Source organism: Cryptomeria japonica, chromosome 8 (genome assembly GCF_030272615.1).
Source record: "Cryptomeria japonica chromosome 8, Sugi_1.0, whole genome shotgun sequence".
In the NCBI taxonomy this organism is placed as follows: domain Eukaryota; kingdom Viridiplantae; phylum Streptophyta; class Pinopsida; order Cupressales; family Cupressaceae; genus Cryptomeria; species Cryptomeria japonica.
In genome coordinates, this window is record NC_081412.1 from 501,722,329 (window position 1) to 501,743,726 (window position 21,398).

Below are 21,398 nucleotides of genomic sequence, written 5' to 3' on the forward strand. Positions count from 1 at the left end.
GAACTCAGAATAAAATACCAAGGTATCTTCTCCTCTCTTGAACAAAGTTTCCCCAAATACTGAAGATTTCACCGAAGGATCAATCGAGGCAACTCCAAGGTTCTTGTATGTAGGTTCTCTACTTGTGGATAAGCTCTTGCGGTATGATGTGATTTGCTGGAATCACAAGGGGACTTACATTTGATGACCTGAGCGTTTGATTTACTTTGGATATCACTAGAACGTGAGTCTTTACTGATCCTTGATTTTTAAAAAAGGGAAAAAAGGATAAGGGTTGGAGAGGAATCTAATTCTAATACTAAGAATGTAGGAGCAATGGATGACCTTTGATGAAACTCTAACTAAGTCTTGCTTTGACTTGCTATGATCATTTCCACAAGGTTAGTGCGATCTTCTATGGATAGCTTTATGATGTTCAGATCACCGCTACAAGCATAGACACCATCAAGTTGATGCATATCGATGAAGAAGCGATAATTGAAGTTAAGCTTAAGTTGAATGATTCCAGTTGACTACGCAAGGCAAGTTTGCAATCAACAAACCACTAATAATATGGATATACAAATTTCACCATTAATCATACAAATTTCTTCCATTCATCTAATAACATGAAATTAAATTTAAGAAGCATACAGACCATGCAAATTGTAGAATCGACACATAGAATTCACCATTCCTTCGATGAAGTTTACATGTCTTTTGCAACAATGTCTTGGCAACAATCTTTGCCTTCTCTTTCTACTCTACTCTAAAATGCTATCTACTATTGAGCTACTAATTATTGACTATCTCTCTTTTGCTAACTCCTAACTATTCTCTATTAACCTTTACAAATGAAGAGCCGGGGCTTTATATAGAAAGCCCTTTACAAATTGATGGCTCTAATTGACTTACAATCAATAGCTAGGATTACAAGATAGAAACCCTAATTAGGGTTTGTTATAACAAACTCCTTTAGCCAATGAGAAAATTACATTCAATATTTAAGAACCAATAGGAAACAGGGGTAGGTACATCAAAGTTTGTGCCACCCCCAATGAGTCAGGTACATTGAATTTGGACATGTTGAGGTAGACCAATCCGACTGGAGGAAAAGTGATTGGGATACCACCCTGTCTGGTACTTGCTTGTATCTCTTGATATTTGATGAGAAGCTTAACTTTGGTTAACTCTTTTGAAACTATCTGCTTCTTCAATGTACCTTTGTATTGAATTTAGTTGATCCTCCTTCGTCCTTGATGCGATGAATGATGCACTCCTTGATTCTCTGATAGCATACTTCGCCTTGAAGTACTTGTAAGATCCTTCTTCTTTGTCATCATGTGGTTCCTTTGTGTGGCGAAATGAAGGTTTTGGAGATAGCTTGCAAATCTTCGAACACTTGTAGTCTTCCAACGCTTCAAAACACCTTGAGTCCTCCATGCCTTTGAAGTGTCCTTGATAATGATGGGCTTAGAATAGGTCATCCGTGTCCTGGCCTGATTTTCTTCCATCTGCAGAACAAACCAAAAGGTGATTAAGTACACATAATAAATTCATTCTAACATAGCATTTCCTTTCATATCTTTGACAAGAAGGCATTAGAATGAAATTCGCTCAAGATCCTCTCCAGGGACAAGCCCTACAATAAAATTCACTCAGGACCCTTTGGAAGGGTCAGGAGCGAAATTTTGCATTTTAGGCTTAATTCACATTCCTTTAGCCTTGAACTTCTCTTGACCTTTGAATCGCTTTCTCCTGAAGACATCATTTATTTGACCCCCAAAAAGACCAAAAAAAAGGATTTTGCTTTGGACCTAGGCCAAGGACAGGACCTATAGAGAATTTCGCTCTGGACCCTTTGGAAGGGTCAAGAGCGAAATTTGCATTCCAGGACAAAATCTTCACATTTTGTGACCACAACTTGATCAAATGCATTCCTAAGGATGCCTCTAATCTCAAACAACACTAGGTTTGATGCAAAATTGGGAGCAAAATAGAGGTTTTAAGGATTTCGCTTTGGACCCTTTGGAAGGGTCAGGAGCGAAATTCATGATTAAGTCCCAATTCCATCATTTCTCTACTCCAAAATGCCCCCCAAGTCAAGCATACACTAGCCTTCTCTCCACCAGGGCCCAGGAATTCATCTCTTGATCTCAATCATGAGCAAACTAGGTGATTTTGAGAATTTCGCTCTGGACCCTTTGGAAGGGTCAAGAGCGATATTCATGATTTGTTTGATTTCTCTCACTTAGCTCTATCCTTCTCACTTTCTTTTACCTGGACTCTCATCTTTGGATCCCTCTCTCATGAAAGCAACATTTGCTTGACCCCTAAGAAGGCCTAAAAGGATAAATTCGCTCCAAATCATGGCCAAGGACAAGACCTATAGAGAATTTCGCTCTGGCCCCTTTGGAAGGGTCAAGAGCGAAATTCAAGTTTCAGCTCAATTCCTTCACATTTGGTGGTCACAAGCTATTCAAAGGCATGCCTAGGACTTCATCTTCAATCTTAATTCACCCTGATCCACACTTGGCTTGACACAAAATTGAGAGAATCTCCTTTTTGGGAATTTCGCTCTGGACCCTTTGGAAGGGTCAGGAGCGAAATTCAAGATTTAGGCTTGACTCTTCATTTCTTCAACTCCAATCTTCTTTGCAAGGTAAATATACATCACTCCACTTCCATCCACGCCATAGGAACCATGGTTTGGACCTCATCTAAAGAGAAAATAGGTGTTTTCAAGAATTTCGCTCTGGACCCTTTGGAGCGAAATTCATGATTTAGGACAAAATCCTTCACTCCTTCACTTCTAATCACTTCCTAAGGCAAAAACATGTCAATTCACTACCAAAAATGCCCAAGGAACTAAGACATTGGTCTAAACAAGGAAGAAAATGAGGTTTATGGAGAATTTCGCTCTGGACCCTTTGGAAGGGTGAAGAGAAAAATTCACAATCTTGGACAAAATCCTCACTTTTTAATGCTTTCATTCACTTCCTAAGGCAAGAACATGTCCATTTACCCCCACTATGTCCAAGGAACAAGGCACTTAGTCTGAACAAGGAAGAAAATAGTGTTTATGGGGAATTTCACTCTGGACCCTTTAGAAGGGTCAAGAGCGAAATTTCCATTCTAGGTTGATTTCTCACTTCTTCCATTCAATTCACCTTCAAACTTGATCAAACTCACCTCCCTTCACCACAATCAAGTCCATTTGCCATCCACCTAGCTCGAAACAAGGTTTTTTTTTAACGTCTTAGGCAAGATAGGGGGTCAAATTGAGGATTTCGCTCTAGACCCTTTGGAAGGGTCAGGAGCAAAATTCCTAGTTTGAGTTGATTTTCATTATTCCATCACCTAAATCCACCTTTCAAAGGCAAGAACACATCAACGTAACTCCAACCATGCCTTAGAAGTCATAAATTTGGTCATATCAAAGAGAAAAATAGAGGATATGGAAATTTCGCTCTGGACCCTTTGGAAGGGTCAGGAGCGAAATTCAAGATTTAGGACAATTTCTCACTTCCTTCCTCCTTTCCTTGGCTTGGATATAACTTGTTAGGCCTCCTTCCATCATCATCCAATTCAAATTGGCATTCTCTTCAAGATTTTGTGAAAAAATAGAGTCTTATATGAATTTCACTTTGGACCCTTTGGAAGGATCAGGAGCGAAATTTGGCATTTTAGTCTCTCCGTCAGGATTCATATATGGAATATAACATTTAAGTATACACTTATACTTCAAGTTATATTCCATATATATTGTCAGGATGTTTGAGAGTGGTTTCGGACCTCCAGGACTTATAATGCAAAATCTAGTTTTTGGAGGATTCTTCAATTTTCCAAACTTAGTCAAATTTCAGGATCAGGATGACATTCCAGACTTAGCCAAATTTCAAGACATTTGAGGATCAGAATGACATTCCAGACTTCTCAAGGCGAATTCGCTCTATCCTTGATGTAAGGGATGGGACCTAGGAGTACATTATGCATTCAACCAAGGTTTGATTTAGCAACTTGAAGTGCGACCGGATAGTACACAAAAAAACACCCTAGGAATGATCTAAATAACCCCCTAATCACTCAATTGACCTGACCTCTTGAGGAGATCCACCTAACTCAAGCAGAGCCTGCTATCCTAATGAGCCCCCTGGCGACCCTTCAATGCAAAGGCTAATAGACAAGACTAGGCAGACAAGCAAACTAAACTACCCTAGAAAGCAAAAAGTAGGGGTCCCCATTTGCAATGGGGCGATGTGTGAATACGTCACAACACAATTGCAATAGTGACCCCCAGCTATGTAAGTCGGAGATTGAAATGAACAAATGTCATTTTGACTTCCACTATTCGGGGAAACTCTTCTAGTACCTAGGAGAGTGTTCTAGCACCAGCAATTTTGTAAAAGGAAATGGAAAACATATGTACAAGACATGGGAGGATTTAAACAAAGTTGTATTAAGCAAGCAGAGGAGATTCAGCCGTTCGTAGAGGTATTGAAGGATCCAAAACAATTGTGCATGCACTACAAGAGCAAGGGGCATCTTGCATCCAAGCAACTAATTGTAATTAGTAACTTGCTAAATAATATAGGTTGTGGATATTTTCCACTACCACATAAACCGGTCCTTCCCCTCACAAGGTTTTCAAGGTAAATTATTGAGTTCTTGTGTGGAATTCATTTTTATTGCAGCATGTTTCTTTCTAATTTGATCAATACAGTCATCAAAATATGCAAGTAGCAAGTATGTTAACATTAGTTTGGATTCATAATTTCTACTTATTTAGAGGAATTATGAAGTAGATCAAAAGTTCAAGACCTATACATTGCATTGATTGGTCCACTCAGTGGTAATTGGCATATGGGACAAGTTTAAGATCGTCCAAAAATTGGCTAGTCAATTTTTATGGGCAGTAGTATTTGTCCAACCTCTTTTGACAAGAAATCAGGTGCAACTTTGTTTGATGGGTTCACTCATAATGGATCCAGTTTAGTAAGATGTGTTACTACCATGATATCTTCATTTTGGTTTGAGAGATTCCCCAGTCAACCTTCCTTAAACCCCCTTTCCCTCTTGTCAAGGAGAGAGTGTTAGCAACATATTTACTGATATGGGGAAAAAGTAGACCAACATAGAGAGAGCATTTATGCACTAGACCAATTACAAGAGGTCAAGGGATGCTCTATGTAACACTATTCACTTGAAATGAATTTATTCTATTTCATGTAGAACAAATTTGAATCAATTCCCAAGCACACACACTGAGCATAAACAAAATGCAAGTTAATGCTCAAATTCTTCATGCTTGGGAATTTCTATGCTTGGGGAAGATAGCTTCTACAAGCAAGTTCTCCACTAAGCCCCCCAACTTCATCCATTAGAAAGGAAAGATCCCATTCTATCTAAATTTACCCCTTCCCCTTAGGCACCAAATAGAGTTGTCTGGACCATCATCTTTGAATGAATGAGACCAATTCATCATATGTTTAACTAAATGTCTCCATATTGTCCATGCTATGCTTAGCAAAGATATTAATGCTATAATATGAGGAAGTTGAATAAGTTATTGGGGTTTATTTGCCCACAAGGATAATGGCACTACAATATTATTTTGACCTTTAGTGATGGTATATGCTATGCTTAGCAAAGATATTAATGCTATAATATGAGGAAGTTGAATAAGTTATTGGGGTTTATTTGCCCACAAGGATAATGGCACTACAATATTATTTTGACCTTTAGTGATGTTATAATATTACTAGAGTTTTCTCTATGTTATCGGCCCTAGTGCAGTACTAGGTAGAAGTTCAAGGTTTGAGTACGCTAATATGGCAATTTTTAGACCTTGGGTTAGATTTAAGCAAAGCCATATGTATACATAGAACATACGAAATATATTCAAAAATAACATATATAAATGTATAAATATTAAATATTGATCATTGCATATAAATATCAATATTAAATATATTATATATGTTTGTTCAAAATATAAATGTTCAAAACAATGATACTCACAGTCGTAGAAACTTCGCAAATATTTGTGAAAATTGTAGATGTTCATCTTGCCATGAGCATAACATTTATAGTTGGAAATGGTTAAAAATTTGCAAAATTGGACCGTACAACTAAAGCATGCAACCTCCTACAACCTCTCTCTCTCTTCACTAAGGGATCTCAGACGGCCATCTATCGGCAAACAAGGTTCCCAAAGTAGGACAATCTTAATGCTTTGCATAACTATCTACTGGAAGAGAACCACAAGATTTGGGAAAAAAAACTGATGCTATCGACACAAAAGTCTAGCCAAACCAGAAAAGAAAAATGAGAGGAGAGAGAATTTAACCTAGACAAGATAAACATCTACAATTTTCACAAATATAATGAAATATTTGCCCAAGGTCCTGCTAGGTACACTCGGGCAATACCTTGGGTGTAACCAATAACAAACCCAAATTGTACCAGTATCAAGACCGTACTAGTACGCATGGTACCCGGTAACATAGTTCATCAGAAATTCTTTGCAGAATACTCTCTAGGAGTTTAATAAAATGCATTGAAATATGATCCTTGTGTTGCAAGGTGTGTGCCCTTGGTCTCCTTATGTTGTGCAGCACAGCGCTCGGGTTTGTGGCGTGGCTTAACCGCCTCCTGTGGATTCTATAAGTCTAGTGGTTGTATCAGGCATTAACAAGTCGATCTTTTGGTGCAACGGCAACCACACTTGTAACAAGTAGTATTAGAACTTGATCACAGATTCAAACCCCTCACTTGCGTAGGGGGGGATTGTTGCAAGGTGTGTGCCCTTGGTCTCCTTGTGCTGTGCAGCGCAACGCTGGGGTTTGTGACATGGCTTAACCGCCTCTTGTGGATTCTATAAGTCTAGTGGTTGTATCGGGCATTAACAGGTTGATCTTTTGGTGCAACGACAACCACACTTGTAACACCTTGACCTCTTTCACTATAGATATGTATATATATACACTCATTCCCATGCATACATTTTCCTTTCTCTTCTTCCCCCTTTTTATTCTCTCATCTGTCATTCAATCTAATGACATGCGAAGCTAATAATAGAGCTTGTAATCTTCTTGGGGCCTTCTCCTCCACATTACTTGTGAATCCTCCTTGATCCTTGAGTCCTTTTGGGGATCCCTTTTAAGATGAAGATCACCATTGTAAACTTTGTCACTTTTCCTGAAGACAAAGAATTTGTCTTCCGTGTAGCTTTTCTCCTCTTCCAAATGCTTGTCTCAGCTTTGTGAATTGTATTTTGCTTACAATTATATAGATGCATTAATTCTTTACATGCATTTATTTGTTTTGTGTTTGCAATACATACAAATCATTATGCTCAATATTGTAGCATTGCATCCCTTCTAATGGATAAACAAAGCACTTGAGATGAGCTTGTAATGACTAAAGGTATGTGCCCTTGGTCTCCTTGTGTTGTGCAGTGCAGCGCTCGGGTTTGTGACATGGCTTAACCACCTCTTGTGGATTCTACAAGTCTAGTGGTTGTATCAGGCATTAACAGGTCGATCTTTTGGTGCAATGGCAACCACACTTGTAACACCTTGACCTCTTTCACTATAAATATGTATATATATACACTCATTCCCATGCATACATTTTCCTTTCTCTTCTTCCCCCTTTTTATTCTCTCATCTCTCATTCAATCTAATAACATGCAAAGCTAATAATACAGCTTGTAATCTTCTTGGGGCCTTCTCCTTCACATTACTTGTGAATCCTCCTTGATCCTTGAGTCCTTTTGGGGATCCCTTTTAAGATGAAGATCACCATTGTAAACTTTGTCACTTTCCCTGAAAACAAAGAATTTGTCTTCCCTGTAGCCTTTCTCCTCTTCTAAATGCTTGTCTCGGCTTTGTGAATCGTATTTTGCTTATAGTTATATAGATGCATTAATTCTTAACATGCATTTATTTGTTTTGTGTTTGCAATACATACAAATCATTCTGCTCAATATTGTAGCATTGCATCCCTTCTAAAGGATGAACAGAGCACTTGAGAGACAAATTCTCTTTGGATGTGCCAAATGATGCAGTAGTGCCATTTAACCCATACAAACATGTACTCTTAAATATTACAATGAGTTCAAACATTATGATTTGAAGGCCTTCTTCAGTTCGGTGCATTCGGCTAGTTAATTGTTTTCATTGCTGTCCTTTTCTCAATGTTCAAAACGTATTAAGCCACACTTCAATGATAATTCTACATGAGCTGCCAACACAGACACAACATATGTGCAGTAACAGGACCTGACTACTCAAGCACCTTGTCACCTCTGTTTATTAACATCCTTTATATAAAGAGATCTGGCTATATATTCTCCGCTTAGCAATAGTTACTTAGTAAGGTTATTACACAAAAAGGATAATCAAATATCAAAGTCAAACTTAAACAAACTTGCCCATGTAAGGAAGGAAAGATGCATACCGTATTTTGGAACAAAGTAGCTTTTGGTCATCCAACAACTTCTTTGTCCATGAAGGCTTCCTAAAATTCAAGTCTGCTAAATCTGATTTTCGTTGATAAATAGTATCTTCTAAGGAATAGAGTGATGTAAGGGGCTGTCTTTTTACTTCGACCTGAGAACATACAAACTAAATTGAATAAGCAATTTACTCCAGAAAATGGTCATGCATTCAAATCATTGATATTTTTTTAAAAAAGGTTTGTTGTTAAAATTGAATCTTGACTATGGAAAGTTTCTTTTCAATGAACATGATAGCATGCTTCCAACTTGCAAACAAAGAAGCAATGTCAGACGATAGAGCTTCTGTACATTTGGATTTTTGACAAAATCAGACGCTGCAGTGAAATAACAGGTCTCCATCCCTGTGTGACACGTTGGTCCATCAGGCTTTCCAAGGTATATTATCTGCAAAATCAAGATTAATATTCAATGACTTAACCATTAATTTGCAGCAACATAAAATAATTAAGGATTGATATTTGATATAGACTAGAAAACTCAACAAGTGATACAAGATGCAGAAGTTCAAAAACTATCACCGAATCACGGTCGCAGTCAAAAAAAACATCAGCTATATTTATGAAGTTGGAGGAAGTCTCTCCTTTTGTCCACAGGGAGGACCTGGACCGACTGTAGAATGTAGCTTTACAAGACATCAACGTTCTGGAAACAGCATCCTTGTTTGCAAAACCTTGCATCAGAATAGCTCCAGTATCAATATGTTGAGCTATTGCCACAACCAATCCTTTCTCGTCCCACTTTATAGTCTCTAAGAGACCTTCAACCTGAATTTTGCATGTTGTAAGGCCTTGATGTTCGCATTGAGAATCACTTCATGATTGAAAAAATTACCTGAACTGACGAAAACGTAGGTTACACAAATCATATTCATGTGCTATACAACACTATGAAAAATCAAAATATTCAAGAGATAATGTGTTTCATTAGAATAATGAGAAGAATTAGAAATGTATATATACCTGAATAGATTTATTTATTTTTAAATCTCACTATAAAGGTAATTATACTAATATTAAGCTGTTGATGATAATTATTGTCACGAGCAGGTATCCATAAAAGATTTGACAAACTAAGAAATAATTTTTAAAAGGAAGTACTGTGAAATTAAGTTTGGAAAATTTTGTTACAATTTAAAATCAAAATCCTAAATATCACTCGAACCATCAGGTTCATTTGCATGCTTGAACTACTTTAACTGATTTGAACTAGATCCCAATAGATAAGTTCTTTTGTAGTTTGACAAATATCAGTTACAATAATTTTATAGTTGAAAATCAAAATCCAAAACAGCAACTAAACCAATAGGTTTGTTTGTGGGGTTAATTTAATTCATTTAGCAAATGGGTTCCTCTGCAATTTATTTTCTTCAAATAATAAATTTGAGAATTGAAAAGAACCTGTACTACTGTTATGTTAATAATATAGAATTGTGGCTGGGCAGAGTTAACATTTTATTGAATTTACTTTAGATTATGCCTTATTGCAATATATTTCACCAGCTATTGATCAACCAGACTAAAACTTGTCATCTATATAACGTGACACCACAACCCCAAATTATCCTATATATCAGATCTCTGAGGAGAAAATGAAAAAGCTTAGAGAGATTGCATGGTATACATGTTAATCTTTTAACCCTGTCCGAAATATGATGACTTGAGCTCACTATAACCTTTTAAGCTTCCTATATATTCACATTGTTTGTTTGAATCCAAAATCAAGCTGGCAAAACTCCATGTTAGTTTGTATCATTGACAAAAGAGTGACTCATAAAGAAAGTGTGAGGCATGAAAATAACAATTCAAATCAACTGTCATGATTACTACTAGATCCTAAAGTGTGTAATTGCTTAGATGAACAAAATTATTCGAATAACTGTTACAGGTATAGACATCCAAGGTGATTGTTCAAAACTCAAATTATTCCAGATGAATAAAATCAGCACATGTCATATCTGCATGTTCATGCACCTCCCAAATCAGCACAAATATCATGATGCCATAACATTTTACTTCATTTTGGCTGCCAAAATCCAACATCTAGGTTAAAATAAATCATCATAGGCTAAAACCAAGTAGTATTTTTTGCATTTAAATTCCAAAAAATTGGATTCGTCACACCATTTTTTGATAATTTTTTTCTGATTTTTTTAACTAAATTCACTGTTTTTTGCTTACACAACCTTTTTCTTTGGAGTAAAATGTTTAAAATCTTTGTATTATATTGAATTTTTACTGATTATAACTAATTTTATGCTGAATTTTAGTGATTTATGTTGAATTTAGGTTATTGACTGTAAGTTTTGTACCTTGGATGTTTCTAAGTGAATGTGCAAATTGTTATAATCAAATTAGTTTTCACTTAATGAATGATATCCCTTTATCTGAGCTTTTCTCTTAATCTTGTTTGCACCTATTCTTAATTCCCATAGGCCCTTGTTTGAAATGCCATACATGACCCATTAGGTTACTTTGCATGCCAAAACCTAGTGATACAGTCCATGCGAAGATTTTTATCTGCTTTCAAAAGAGCTAGAGTATTTTTGCTCTACCAAAGTTGATCCGTGTCCAAACACATTAATATGTCCACTACATATTAAGCAAAAATCCTTGCAGCATAACCAAAACATAAAGTACTCCATAATGAACAATTTGTTTGAGTGGCCTCAACTCTCTACAAGATAGTGGTTATCAATTTGGTTGCATTGGGAGTTACATGCAATAGGCTTGCTTTACATGCATTAGCAAAAGCCTCTTTGGAATACAAAGATTAAGCAACACAAAATGGAAACCATTGCCAAAGAAGAACTCTCCAATTGCACCCCTTGCCTCCTCTTGAGCTTGTACATTAAACAAATCTATAATTAGATTTGAAGCTAAACTCTTGGCCTCACTTTTCCCTTGGGCTCCACAACACTCACCTCAGAAGTTGAAACTACAAGAGTTGTTGAAAATTTCTTGGAAGGGCTACCATAAGATAGTGAAGGAATCTCCTCATTATACAATCTAATTTACTAAATCATTTCAGTCCTATCCAAAGTGTGAGTATTAACTATAAACAGTAATAATGATGTCCTCACATTCTAGGCTATAAATGCTATCTTCCAATTTGACTCCCCCTAATATCCATTTTTTATGTTAATGATTATTGCAAAATGCCACAAAAGGTTTCTATTGTTGAATGGTCCCTAAAAATATTAAGCAAAAATCTTTGCAATGCAATCCAAAAATAAAGCACTCCCAGTTTGAACTTTTTGTTTGATGCCCTCAACCCTTTCCCCTCTCCCACTTCTACTACTTACATCTATTCCATGATACTCATCCTCATCATGGTCAATTAAGTCTACTTTGTCTTTTAAAAAATAATAAAATAATATAAACCCAAAAAAATAGCTTGTCACAAAAACCAAAAAAAATTGCCCATTGCAAGTGCAAACAAAAACAACAAAGAAAAATTACTTTGTTGGACGTGCAAACAAAAAGAAAAACATTTTTTTAGCCCATTGCAAATGGAAACCAAAAAGACAACAAATCTGTTTACAATGTTTAGGTGCAAACCAGCAATAACTATTTTTAAGCATATTTCAAGTGCAAAAAAAGACAAGTTTTATAGCACATATCAAGTGCAAAATTAAACAACATTTTAGCACATTTATATGCAAGCAAACAATTTTAAAAGCACAATAAACAAAAGAGAAGAATTGATGCAAGGAATTAAAAACTATAATTCGTTAAATTGAAAGCTAACAAATTGAACTAATCCATTAGTTCAATGTGTTAAAAAAACTTTTCAAAAAAGGTTTTACAAAGAACAGCAGGTTTAAAGCTTAAAAGAGTTAGTGAAGACTCGACATACCTACGAAATAAGGTGATGTGGACCTCCCATTGAGGCAAATCATCTTCCTCTTCCAATTATTTCCTCTTCATTTTTAAATTTAATTTCTTGTTGGTGCAATATTGCACCTATTAATAATTTCACTTAGTTATTTAGGAATGTTTAGTCTCACCTATGCAGCTAATAATGACATGTTATAATGAAATTGCTTGCACAACAAAAGAATGTAATAGGAAATATGCTGCAAATACTTGATCATACTTGAGAATAATAAGCCACTTCAAGGGGCAAACCAATGCCTCCAGGTTTGCCTCTAATTAGAACACAATTCAAAATATGATGATCTTAAACTAACCACTAGCTCCTATATAGTTATGATTTGGATGCCATCCAAGCCGACTTAACTACCTATATAAGAATATATAAATGATTATATAACTTAATTTAAGGTTATGGTAGCCACAAGTTGGCTACGGATATCCCGATGCAATCAATGGGTTAAGGGCATAGCACACACACAAAAGAAGAATATAATAGGAAATATGCAGCAATACTTGATCATACTTGAGAATAATGAGCCACTTCAAGAAGAGCAAACCTCCATATGCCTCCAATTAGAACATTATTCGCAATATGGTGATCTTAAACTAACCACTAGCTCCTATATATAGTATAGTTATGATTTGGATGCCATCCAAGCTGACTTAACTACCTATATAAGGATATATATAAATGGTTATATAACTTAATGTGAGGTTATGCTAGCCACAAGTTGGCTATACATATCCCGATACAATCAATGAGTTAAGGGCATAGCACACGTGTTCACCTTGCCTTGAGGTACACAAGTGCAACCACTAGCTCATGAATCCTTAATTGACAATAGTTAGGTGCCATCTTTGTTTAATCAAAGCAACCTCTATCTTCGTTAATTTGAGCTAGTTGATCCATCGATTGGCAATTTCAACTCTTGACATCTTAAATAGACTAAGTTAACTCACCTCCTAATTGGGAGTGATTATGAGTCAAACTCGTAACCTCTTGGATATGTCATCTCCTTGATTAATGCATCCATGAGGCCTACAACAATCTTTTGTATTATCTTTTCATAATCTCAATATTAGAATTACTACTATTTTCATTCTACATTATTTGTGTGTTTTCTTGTAGCTTATGTAACTTTTCTTCATTCACCTTGATCCAAGCTCATGTGATTAGATTCTCATTGAATCTTACATGGTATCAAAGCCCTATCAGTGTTTAGACCCCAGTCATGTCCAACGGGTTTATTGAAGCTTCAAAGGAGAGATCAACTCAATGCATCCTAGCTTGAAATAGATTGCACCATCATGTCCAAAAGGCATTAGAAGCCATCACTCAACTATAAATTCATTAATTTTGGAGCCCAGTAACTAGAGGTAACATCTTTACTACTAATTCTATATAGGCATTCTCTAATATCATCAAGTGTGGTCTACAAAATTTGTGTGCAAGTATACTATTGTAAGATTTTTTTTATTTAAAAGTTAATTGTAGAGATTTGTTTTGGTGATAGAGCATAGGTGGTACTCAACTCATGCCACCACAAATCTATATGCTATGGAGAGCCAAAAGGGCTCCAATCCCCATTAATCATCCATCATGTCCCCTTGAAAAGAGGAACACGTGGCTCAAAGGACAACCATGTAAGCCCTTGCAGCCTAAAAACTTAAAGCCAAAAATATTTAAAACCAAACTCCTTGTCACTTTGCCTACTCAACCTCCCCATCAATAGGCCTATGTGGCCCCTCTAATAATGACCCCTCCATCACACTTGGTAACAACTATATTTGGCAGCAAATCACCAACTTTGGCAATTTTCATTAAGTTTGGTAGTCCCTACCATCCTAGTAACAACCACTAAATTTAGTGGCTATTTTGGTGATTCCTCCAAAATACGAAACTCCATGCTTGGAGGCATTACTAATTTTATCTAGATGTATCTCTAAATTTTATTGAGGTTCCACTACCCTTTGTAAACATTGTACATGGAGATGGGCCTAGCTTCTACCTAAATTGCTGATTTTTGGTTTATTATAAACATCAAAAAGTCCTCCAAGCCCTAAAATTCAATGTAATTTGTTTTAACTGATTTAATTAGGGTGACTATAATTTGAGCTTCAAACTCTCTTTTGCTTGTGCATTGCAACCACACCAAGATTAAGTGCTAAAACATTGAATTCTTAAGGGGGTTTTATGGTTGGAAAATTTGTAATCCATGAAAAAATATAAAGCTCCATTTTAGGGGAGGATTGCTCATGTGGTTCTATATTGCTTTTACAAGTTCAATCTCTTTTTAAGGAGTTAATCATGATTAGAACATATTCTAGTCTTTTATTCTTTCTGTCATTTGTTTTAATGAGGATAACTATAAGATTTGGCATAGTAGGATCCTAAAACATTTTAAGTGGAAGGAGTTTTTACCCTATCTCTATGGGATTGAACCTAGTGAACATAAGGAGAAAGAATAATGGAAAATCAAGAGGGAAATCCTTGGGACTCTTGACATGACATGGATCTTGATGACATTGATTAACCCAATATGCTCAAGCTATCTAGATCAACATTTGGAGATCCCGATGATCATCCAGTCCCAAATGATGTCCTTGTGGATCATCTCCCACCCATGGACGTTCTTGATTCTACTCCTTCATACTATTATATTACAACATCAACAAATTTGATTGCAAGCATCTAGTGTGATCACATTGATGGATAAGCAAAGCAATTCAATGATATGCACTAAGATTCTACCATCATCACCCGTTTCTATCGAGTTCAGCATTGCTTCAAATGGACCTTCCAATGATTTGATATAAAAAGACATCATTGTTTTATAGAGGTAGTTCATTAGGACAACTACTTGGTGTTAGAGTAGGTTCTTTGTTTTCCTTATGTTAGGGGGTATTTCTTTTTTCCTACATATTATTTAAGCTTTCTTAGGTTTATTGGGAGTAATTAATATGAGGAAACATGGCAAAATACATCGGCTACACGTATCACTCTCTCACACACATGGGTAGTTGAGTCACACCCTCTTTTGGCTTGTTGTGCCACCTCTCATAACCAATATTTTGTCCTTACCTAAGTAGGTTACGGGGTAGTTGGGCATCTCACCCTCTTTTGGCTTTATGTGCCACCTCTCTTAACTTCTTTTTCGTCTTCACCTAAGGAGGTTGTGCAACATGTTTTGGCATTTACCAAGTAGGTAAAACCTCCCACCTTTTATGGGTAGTAGCAGTTAATGCACTTGTTGGATGTATGTGCCCTTATATTGCTATATATACAGCACTCTCCTCTCACCTTCCCTAGTATTGAAAGTATTCTCAAATTTCTTTGTCTCTGCTTTTCTTTCATTTCAAATTTTCTATCCATTTTGCTATTTTGATCTTCAATCATTTGTTGATTGGAGTTGCATGTAATCTAAGACAAAATTAGATCCTGGCTCAATTCTTGCTTCTCAAAGAATCTAACACTTGGTAGATCTTGAGTATCTACCTTGCAAATCCAAAGAACACCATTGAGGACATGATCTTCTTATTCGATTAAAGTTCCACAATGGTTGTTGTCCCTTAGTCTTTAGCACCTATGCTATTACAACTTGCTCTATGCTTTGAGTTGTCACCATCTTTAGTTAGGCCTAGGACACCTAATTTGATCCTAACACCTCTCATCACAGAGCTGGACCACGACACTATTTCTAGAGGCATTTTGTATTTTCTGCCCACATATTCCTTTCCAAAATGCAAAGACCTTCTACATGCATCTACGATCTACTTCTTCCTAAGGGAAGGACTGTTGTACAGCATGCATGGATCTTCTTCAACCTATTGTATTGTCCTTCCACCTCCGATGTAGGAGGCATCACATTTAGAGGAGACTACCTTGACTCTCTCTTCATTCTCTCTCTTTGGGAAGGTCCTTCATTCTCTCTCTTTAGCAGATTGTTAATTACATGAGTATTGTTATCACTTGAAATTGCACCCTTACTAAAGCTAATCCAACAAAACATGGGAATGATGAAGGTATGTGACCTTACAAATGAGATCAAAACTATAGAGAAGGCCAGCTTTCTTTCTAACCTAGATGCAAAGTGTTGATCCAACCCAACACAGATTAAACATAAAACCTAATCCTATTCTACTGATTGCAAAGGAAAAGGGGAAGAAGGAATACATAAAATGAAAAGGGTGGTGAAGCACCTAGATTTAAATGGTGTTTCTTTTGCTTACCACAACACAAAGAAGTAATGAAAATGCCAAAAGAACTTACACAGTCCTCTATTCTACCAACTCCTAGAGATTTGTATGAAGGTTGGGGTTTGACAAAAACTAAGAGGGAGAAAATTTATCCACAATTAGCCTTGCGAATGAACTTAACACAACACACAAATATATAAGAACAATGAACATTCATTCAGATAAGAAGGTAAAAATGTTTTACACAAACATCAAAATTGGGAAGAGGTAAAAAATGACAATTTTCATTAATTACACACTTGAAGCCAGCTTACAATTGCAAAGAATGTAAAATACATGGCACTACTAGAGAAACAAGGGAAGAATGCCTAAAAATGAGCACAAGTGTATTTTATTCCCCAAAATGGACATAGGATAAAGGGGCACTTGACAGAGCCCAAAAACATAGCCACAGCCCTCTTAATGATGTCAAATACCCTTGCCAAATCATCCCAAATATCCCTAACATAATTCTACATTGATGATTTTGAACAAGAAGTGCAAAAACCCTTGTAAAATCGATTCTGTTTTATGTTTGCCCTTAAGAAAACTGCTGACTAATCAACAGGTTAATGTTTATTAATGTAAAGGTATTATTGTTTGCTGCCTTTGTTAATCTTTATTGCTGTCTTTGTAGCATATTAATCACTACCTCAATATTAATCATAACCACTGTTTTTACTTCACACCTGCTGCCCATCGATAAGCCTTACTTATAATTGGGGGCATGACACCTTCTTAATATGTATCCCTTCTAATTATTTTGTCTTCTAGAATGTTTTGTCTTCTAGTGTATTTTGTATTCTGGTGTCTTTTGTCTTCTAGTGTCTTTCAATTTTCAAAGAAATTACAATTCGAATTGGAGATACCCATTTTGATGTTCTACTTGATAAAAGCTTCAAATGACCTTCACACCTAGCCAATCTTCTGGAATTTTTTAATTTGAATAGCTGACCAAGGTGAAGAGAAGAGAAAGTCACAATCAGAAGCATAACTTTGCACAATGACCAATAGGGTTTCTCACATATTGTCGAGCCTAAAAGAAGAGCACATCCATCTTCAATGCCCCAATGAGACAAGTTTTTTGTCGAACATCGAGCATCAGACATTCATCGTGATGCTTGCCAATGAGGAAGGGGAGGATGAGGGATGCCAAAAGTCTGACCTCCGACAATGGCATCATCAAAGAATGAATGTGGCGGTGACGTCGACAAGGAGATATAGGGGGGTTGATGTCAACAAGGACTGGTCACGTCAACATGACGTCATCAAAGGGATTGAGTATGGAAGGAATGGTAGGATGGTAGGCGAAAGCCCAAAGGTCCGATGAAATAAATTAGAAAAATGCAATCAATGAAGAGAATGAATCAAGAGTTGATAAATCACATACCACATTTGCAAGATTTGATGCAAGGGATCGGAGCCGAGGGTACGCGAAACCCCAAAAGTTTGACAAGGCCAACACTTAGCCAATTTTGGGTTTTCGTGACTTGGGTTTTTTACTAAGGCAAGAATAAGAAAGCTAATGCCACAACCAAAGGTATAAGATCATCCAAAATGATCCATATAGGATCTCTCAAATCAGTTATAACGGGGCATGAAATGACAACAAGAGCTTCATATGGCTTGCTTCACCAAAACCCATTTCTTATTCTCCATTTCTCACTTCCACCTAAGTTACACTTGTGGGAGGTGTTGGAGCAATATTGAACTTATTAATAATTTTGCTTAGAATTTTAGGAACATTTAGTTATTCTCACTTAGGTATCTATTAAGAAATGTGTTCGCCTTGACATAAAGTACACAAGTGCTACTAGTAACTCATCAATGCATAATTACTTATAGTTTTAGATGTCAACTTTATTCAGTCAATGCCACCTTTTTTAATCAATAACACAAGAATTTTTAGTCTAGCCTGAGCTAGGTGAGACCACAAACAAGGGACCTCATTCCCAACATGAATGCACAACATTAATGTAAATAGTCCAAACCTATGAGCACAGTATCTTAGTAGTGGAACAAAGCCCACGAGCACATTGGCCTAGTGAGGATTTGGAGCACTAAGACACCAACATGAATGCCAACGACATCAACACAAAGGTTCAAACCCGCAAGCATAATGGATCAGCTAGGGCACAATGCCTACAATCACAATGGCTAGCAAGGGTTTAAAGCTTGGAGGATACAACAACAATGTCATGATTTAATCATCAAACTATGCCATGAACAACTAATCAAGGCCATCTTCCTTTTAGTTAGTTTGAGTTAATTGATCCACTAATTGGTAGTTCAACTCTTGAGACTAAATTAACTCACCTCCTAATTCAAAGTGATTGTGAGTTAAATTCACGACCTCTTGGTCATGCCATCTCCTTGATACATGCATCCAAGAGACGTATATATTTGTAGGTAATCTTTTGTATTTTATCTTTTCACGTCCTCAACATTGGAGTAGTTAGTATTTGTATTTTTATATTATTTGTATGTTTGCTTGCAAATTGTTTAGCTTGTCTACATTCACCTAGATCCGACTAGTGTGATTCTACTCTCATTGAATCTTATAGCTCTCTGTCTTGTCTCTTTCCTTTGTAGTTGGGAATGCAAAAAGATATGGATTAGGATTAAGAATTAATAATGTGATGTGGTTTTGGAGCTTGCTGATCTCTATTTCCTTAACTTTGGACTGGAATCACTGCCTGGGCGTTATGTTACTAGAATCTAGTTTGAGCATTTGACACTGTAAGGTAAAAAAATATGAAATTGTATAATTTCTTGAAACCTCGCTTGCATTTCATGTCTACTTCACCACGGTAAGGTGGACGATGAGTTCAATAGGCAACAGCAATTGCCATGCATGCTGCTAAACTAAATAAACTGTTTAATCAAATTAAGAAGTGTCTGAAAGTGGGGTTATTGCTGGGATCAATTTTCCCAGTTCGAATGTTTACGGCAGCCAAATAGTGAAATGAGTTATACTTAAAAGAGTTTATAAAAAACTAAAAGCATCAAGTGAACAAATTCAAGCTCAATCAATATAGGTTGTCATGAATCACTATTTACAACAGTTAGGTCACTTAAGGAAAGACTGGACTATCAAGTACTCTATGCAAAAAATCTGGATATATGATACTTAATTACATTGGGCTGCAAAAAAAATCTGCATGTACATTTTAGTGACATGTTCATCAGCCTTGAAAAATACCCAATTAGTCGACAAACCTGTGTTTTCAAATAGCGGTTATTCTCATTGTCGTCGTCGTAATTCGATTCGTTCCCTTGAGATGTATGTCCTGGTGCAGCAGTGGCATTGACTACAAGCAAGTTGGAATTGCAATCATTCTGTCTCAAACGGCGGACATTTAACGGATATGAGATGTTCTTGAATGAATTCACATTGTTTCTAAGATTAAAATGGGCAAAATCCCGTACATTAGTAGCATGAAAAGATCTCTGTGACACTGCTGTGAACATGGCCGCCATCTTCTCTGGTATCTGAGAGCAGAACAGAAACTTTCAGAGGGTTAAAATCATTCAAACCCTAAGGATGTGTTACTTATTGACTTCTGAGACCGTCTCCTTTAACGGCACACCCTGTTTTTTCCTGTTCTAATTCAAAATGTTTTGTTAGCCGCGTTTTATTATAGAGTTGCCTATCAAGTGGCTTTTACAATTTTCAATTAAATAGGGAGAGGAGCCAGAACGTGCGCACCTTAATTTGGAGGGTCGTGGATCTCGAGATCAACTTTGACCTTCTGCCATGTTGACCATCGCGCTGGCTATTTCAGAATGTGATCTTGACCGCCAACTTAGCTTTCTTCCACGTGTATTGTACACATTCGTGGGAGTGATCGATATTATGTCAATTCGATGCATCGACCGGAACGTGGTTGGGCCCACCCCGTTAACCATTTACAATATTTGTCAGTTTCAAACGGGGTTGCCGCGTGGCATTCTTCTACATGGCCACCCAATCCACCAACCTCTCCATCCAACGTTCTTGCCGCCACTTTCAAAGTTTCCTTGCAGCTGCATTTAGTACATGTCACCTCGCCCTTCCTGCACCTCACTCTTCGCGCTTTTCATGCACGACAACATTCAATGCGCATGCCCATTCGCATTTCACTGCTTGTCGAAGTTGGTGTGTTTGTCGCACTCTCTGCAATTGTCGTTTTGTTTTGCACCACATCCTGTTCGCAATGGCATTGAAGGAATTTGGGATGGAGCCAGAGTGTGCGCACCTTTTGCCAGGTACAAGGATTGGTTTTCATCTCGCTTTACCTGGTTTCTCATTAATTGGGGGGCTTCGTTTTTTCAATGTTTCCTATGTACTTCTGTTTTATGTGGGTTTTGTAGGTTTCGATGGCGATGAGGAGAGTATGCCATCGATATGGGACTCAAAGTTGTCGTTCGTCTTCAACCCAGGTGAGGTTTTCCCCTCACTGAGGTCTACTGATTCCATTCACTTTGTTTTTGGCATTTTTCTTTCCTCTTTTACGGTTTTTTGACACTGTGTTATGTCGTTCATTACTTTGTTTGCATGTCCAGCTACGTTTCGGCAAGTCTTTGTGTCTCTGAACACTAAATGATGTGTTCATGAACACAAATACATGCAAAAAAGGAATTGTAATCCTCTGCTCAAGCTCTAATGTTTTTTTAATGGTGACTTCTCAAAAAAAAAGGTTTTCATTTCATGAATCACTAATAAAATTGGTGGGTTGTCTTCGATTTTGACCGGCACATTGCCAAAAAATGGTTATAAATTTGGATTTCAAGCATCATTGTTA

At 36.8% G+C, this 21,398-nt stretch overlaps 1 protein-coding gene across 2 annotated transcripts in view; it reads right to left on the reverse strand.

The window, feature by feature from the left end:
- LOC131057047 (histidine biosynthesis bifunctional protein hisIE, chloroplastic) overlaps positions 1-20,261 on the reverse strand; it is a 45,996-nt gene extending 25,735 nt beyond the window's left edge. The window contains exons 1-4 of one of the 2 annotated variants that reach the window (XM_057991242.2): positions 19,834-20,261; positions 8,986-9,267; positions 8,792-8,887; positions 8,443-8,594 (exon numbers count right to left, since the gene is read on the reverse strand). In XM_057991242.2, coding sequence (XP_057847225.1) covers positions 8,443-8,594; positions 8,792-8,887; positions 8,986-9,267; positions 19,834-20,094 — 791 coding nt within the window. In that variant the 5' untranslated portion in view covers positions 20,095-20,261. The remainder of the gene's footprint in view (positions 1-8,442; positions 8,595-8,791; positions 8,888-8,985; positions 9,268-19,833) is intronic. The other variant, XM_057991249.2, reaches the window with a different exon arrangement.
- Positions 20,262-21,398: the final 1,137 nt, after the last annotated feature.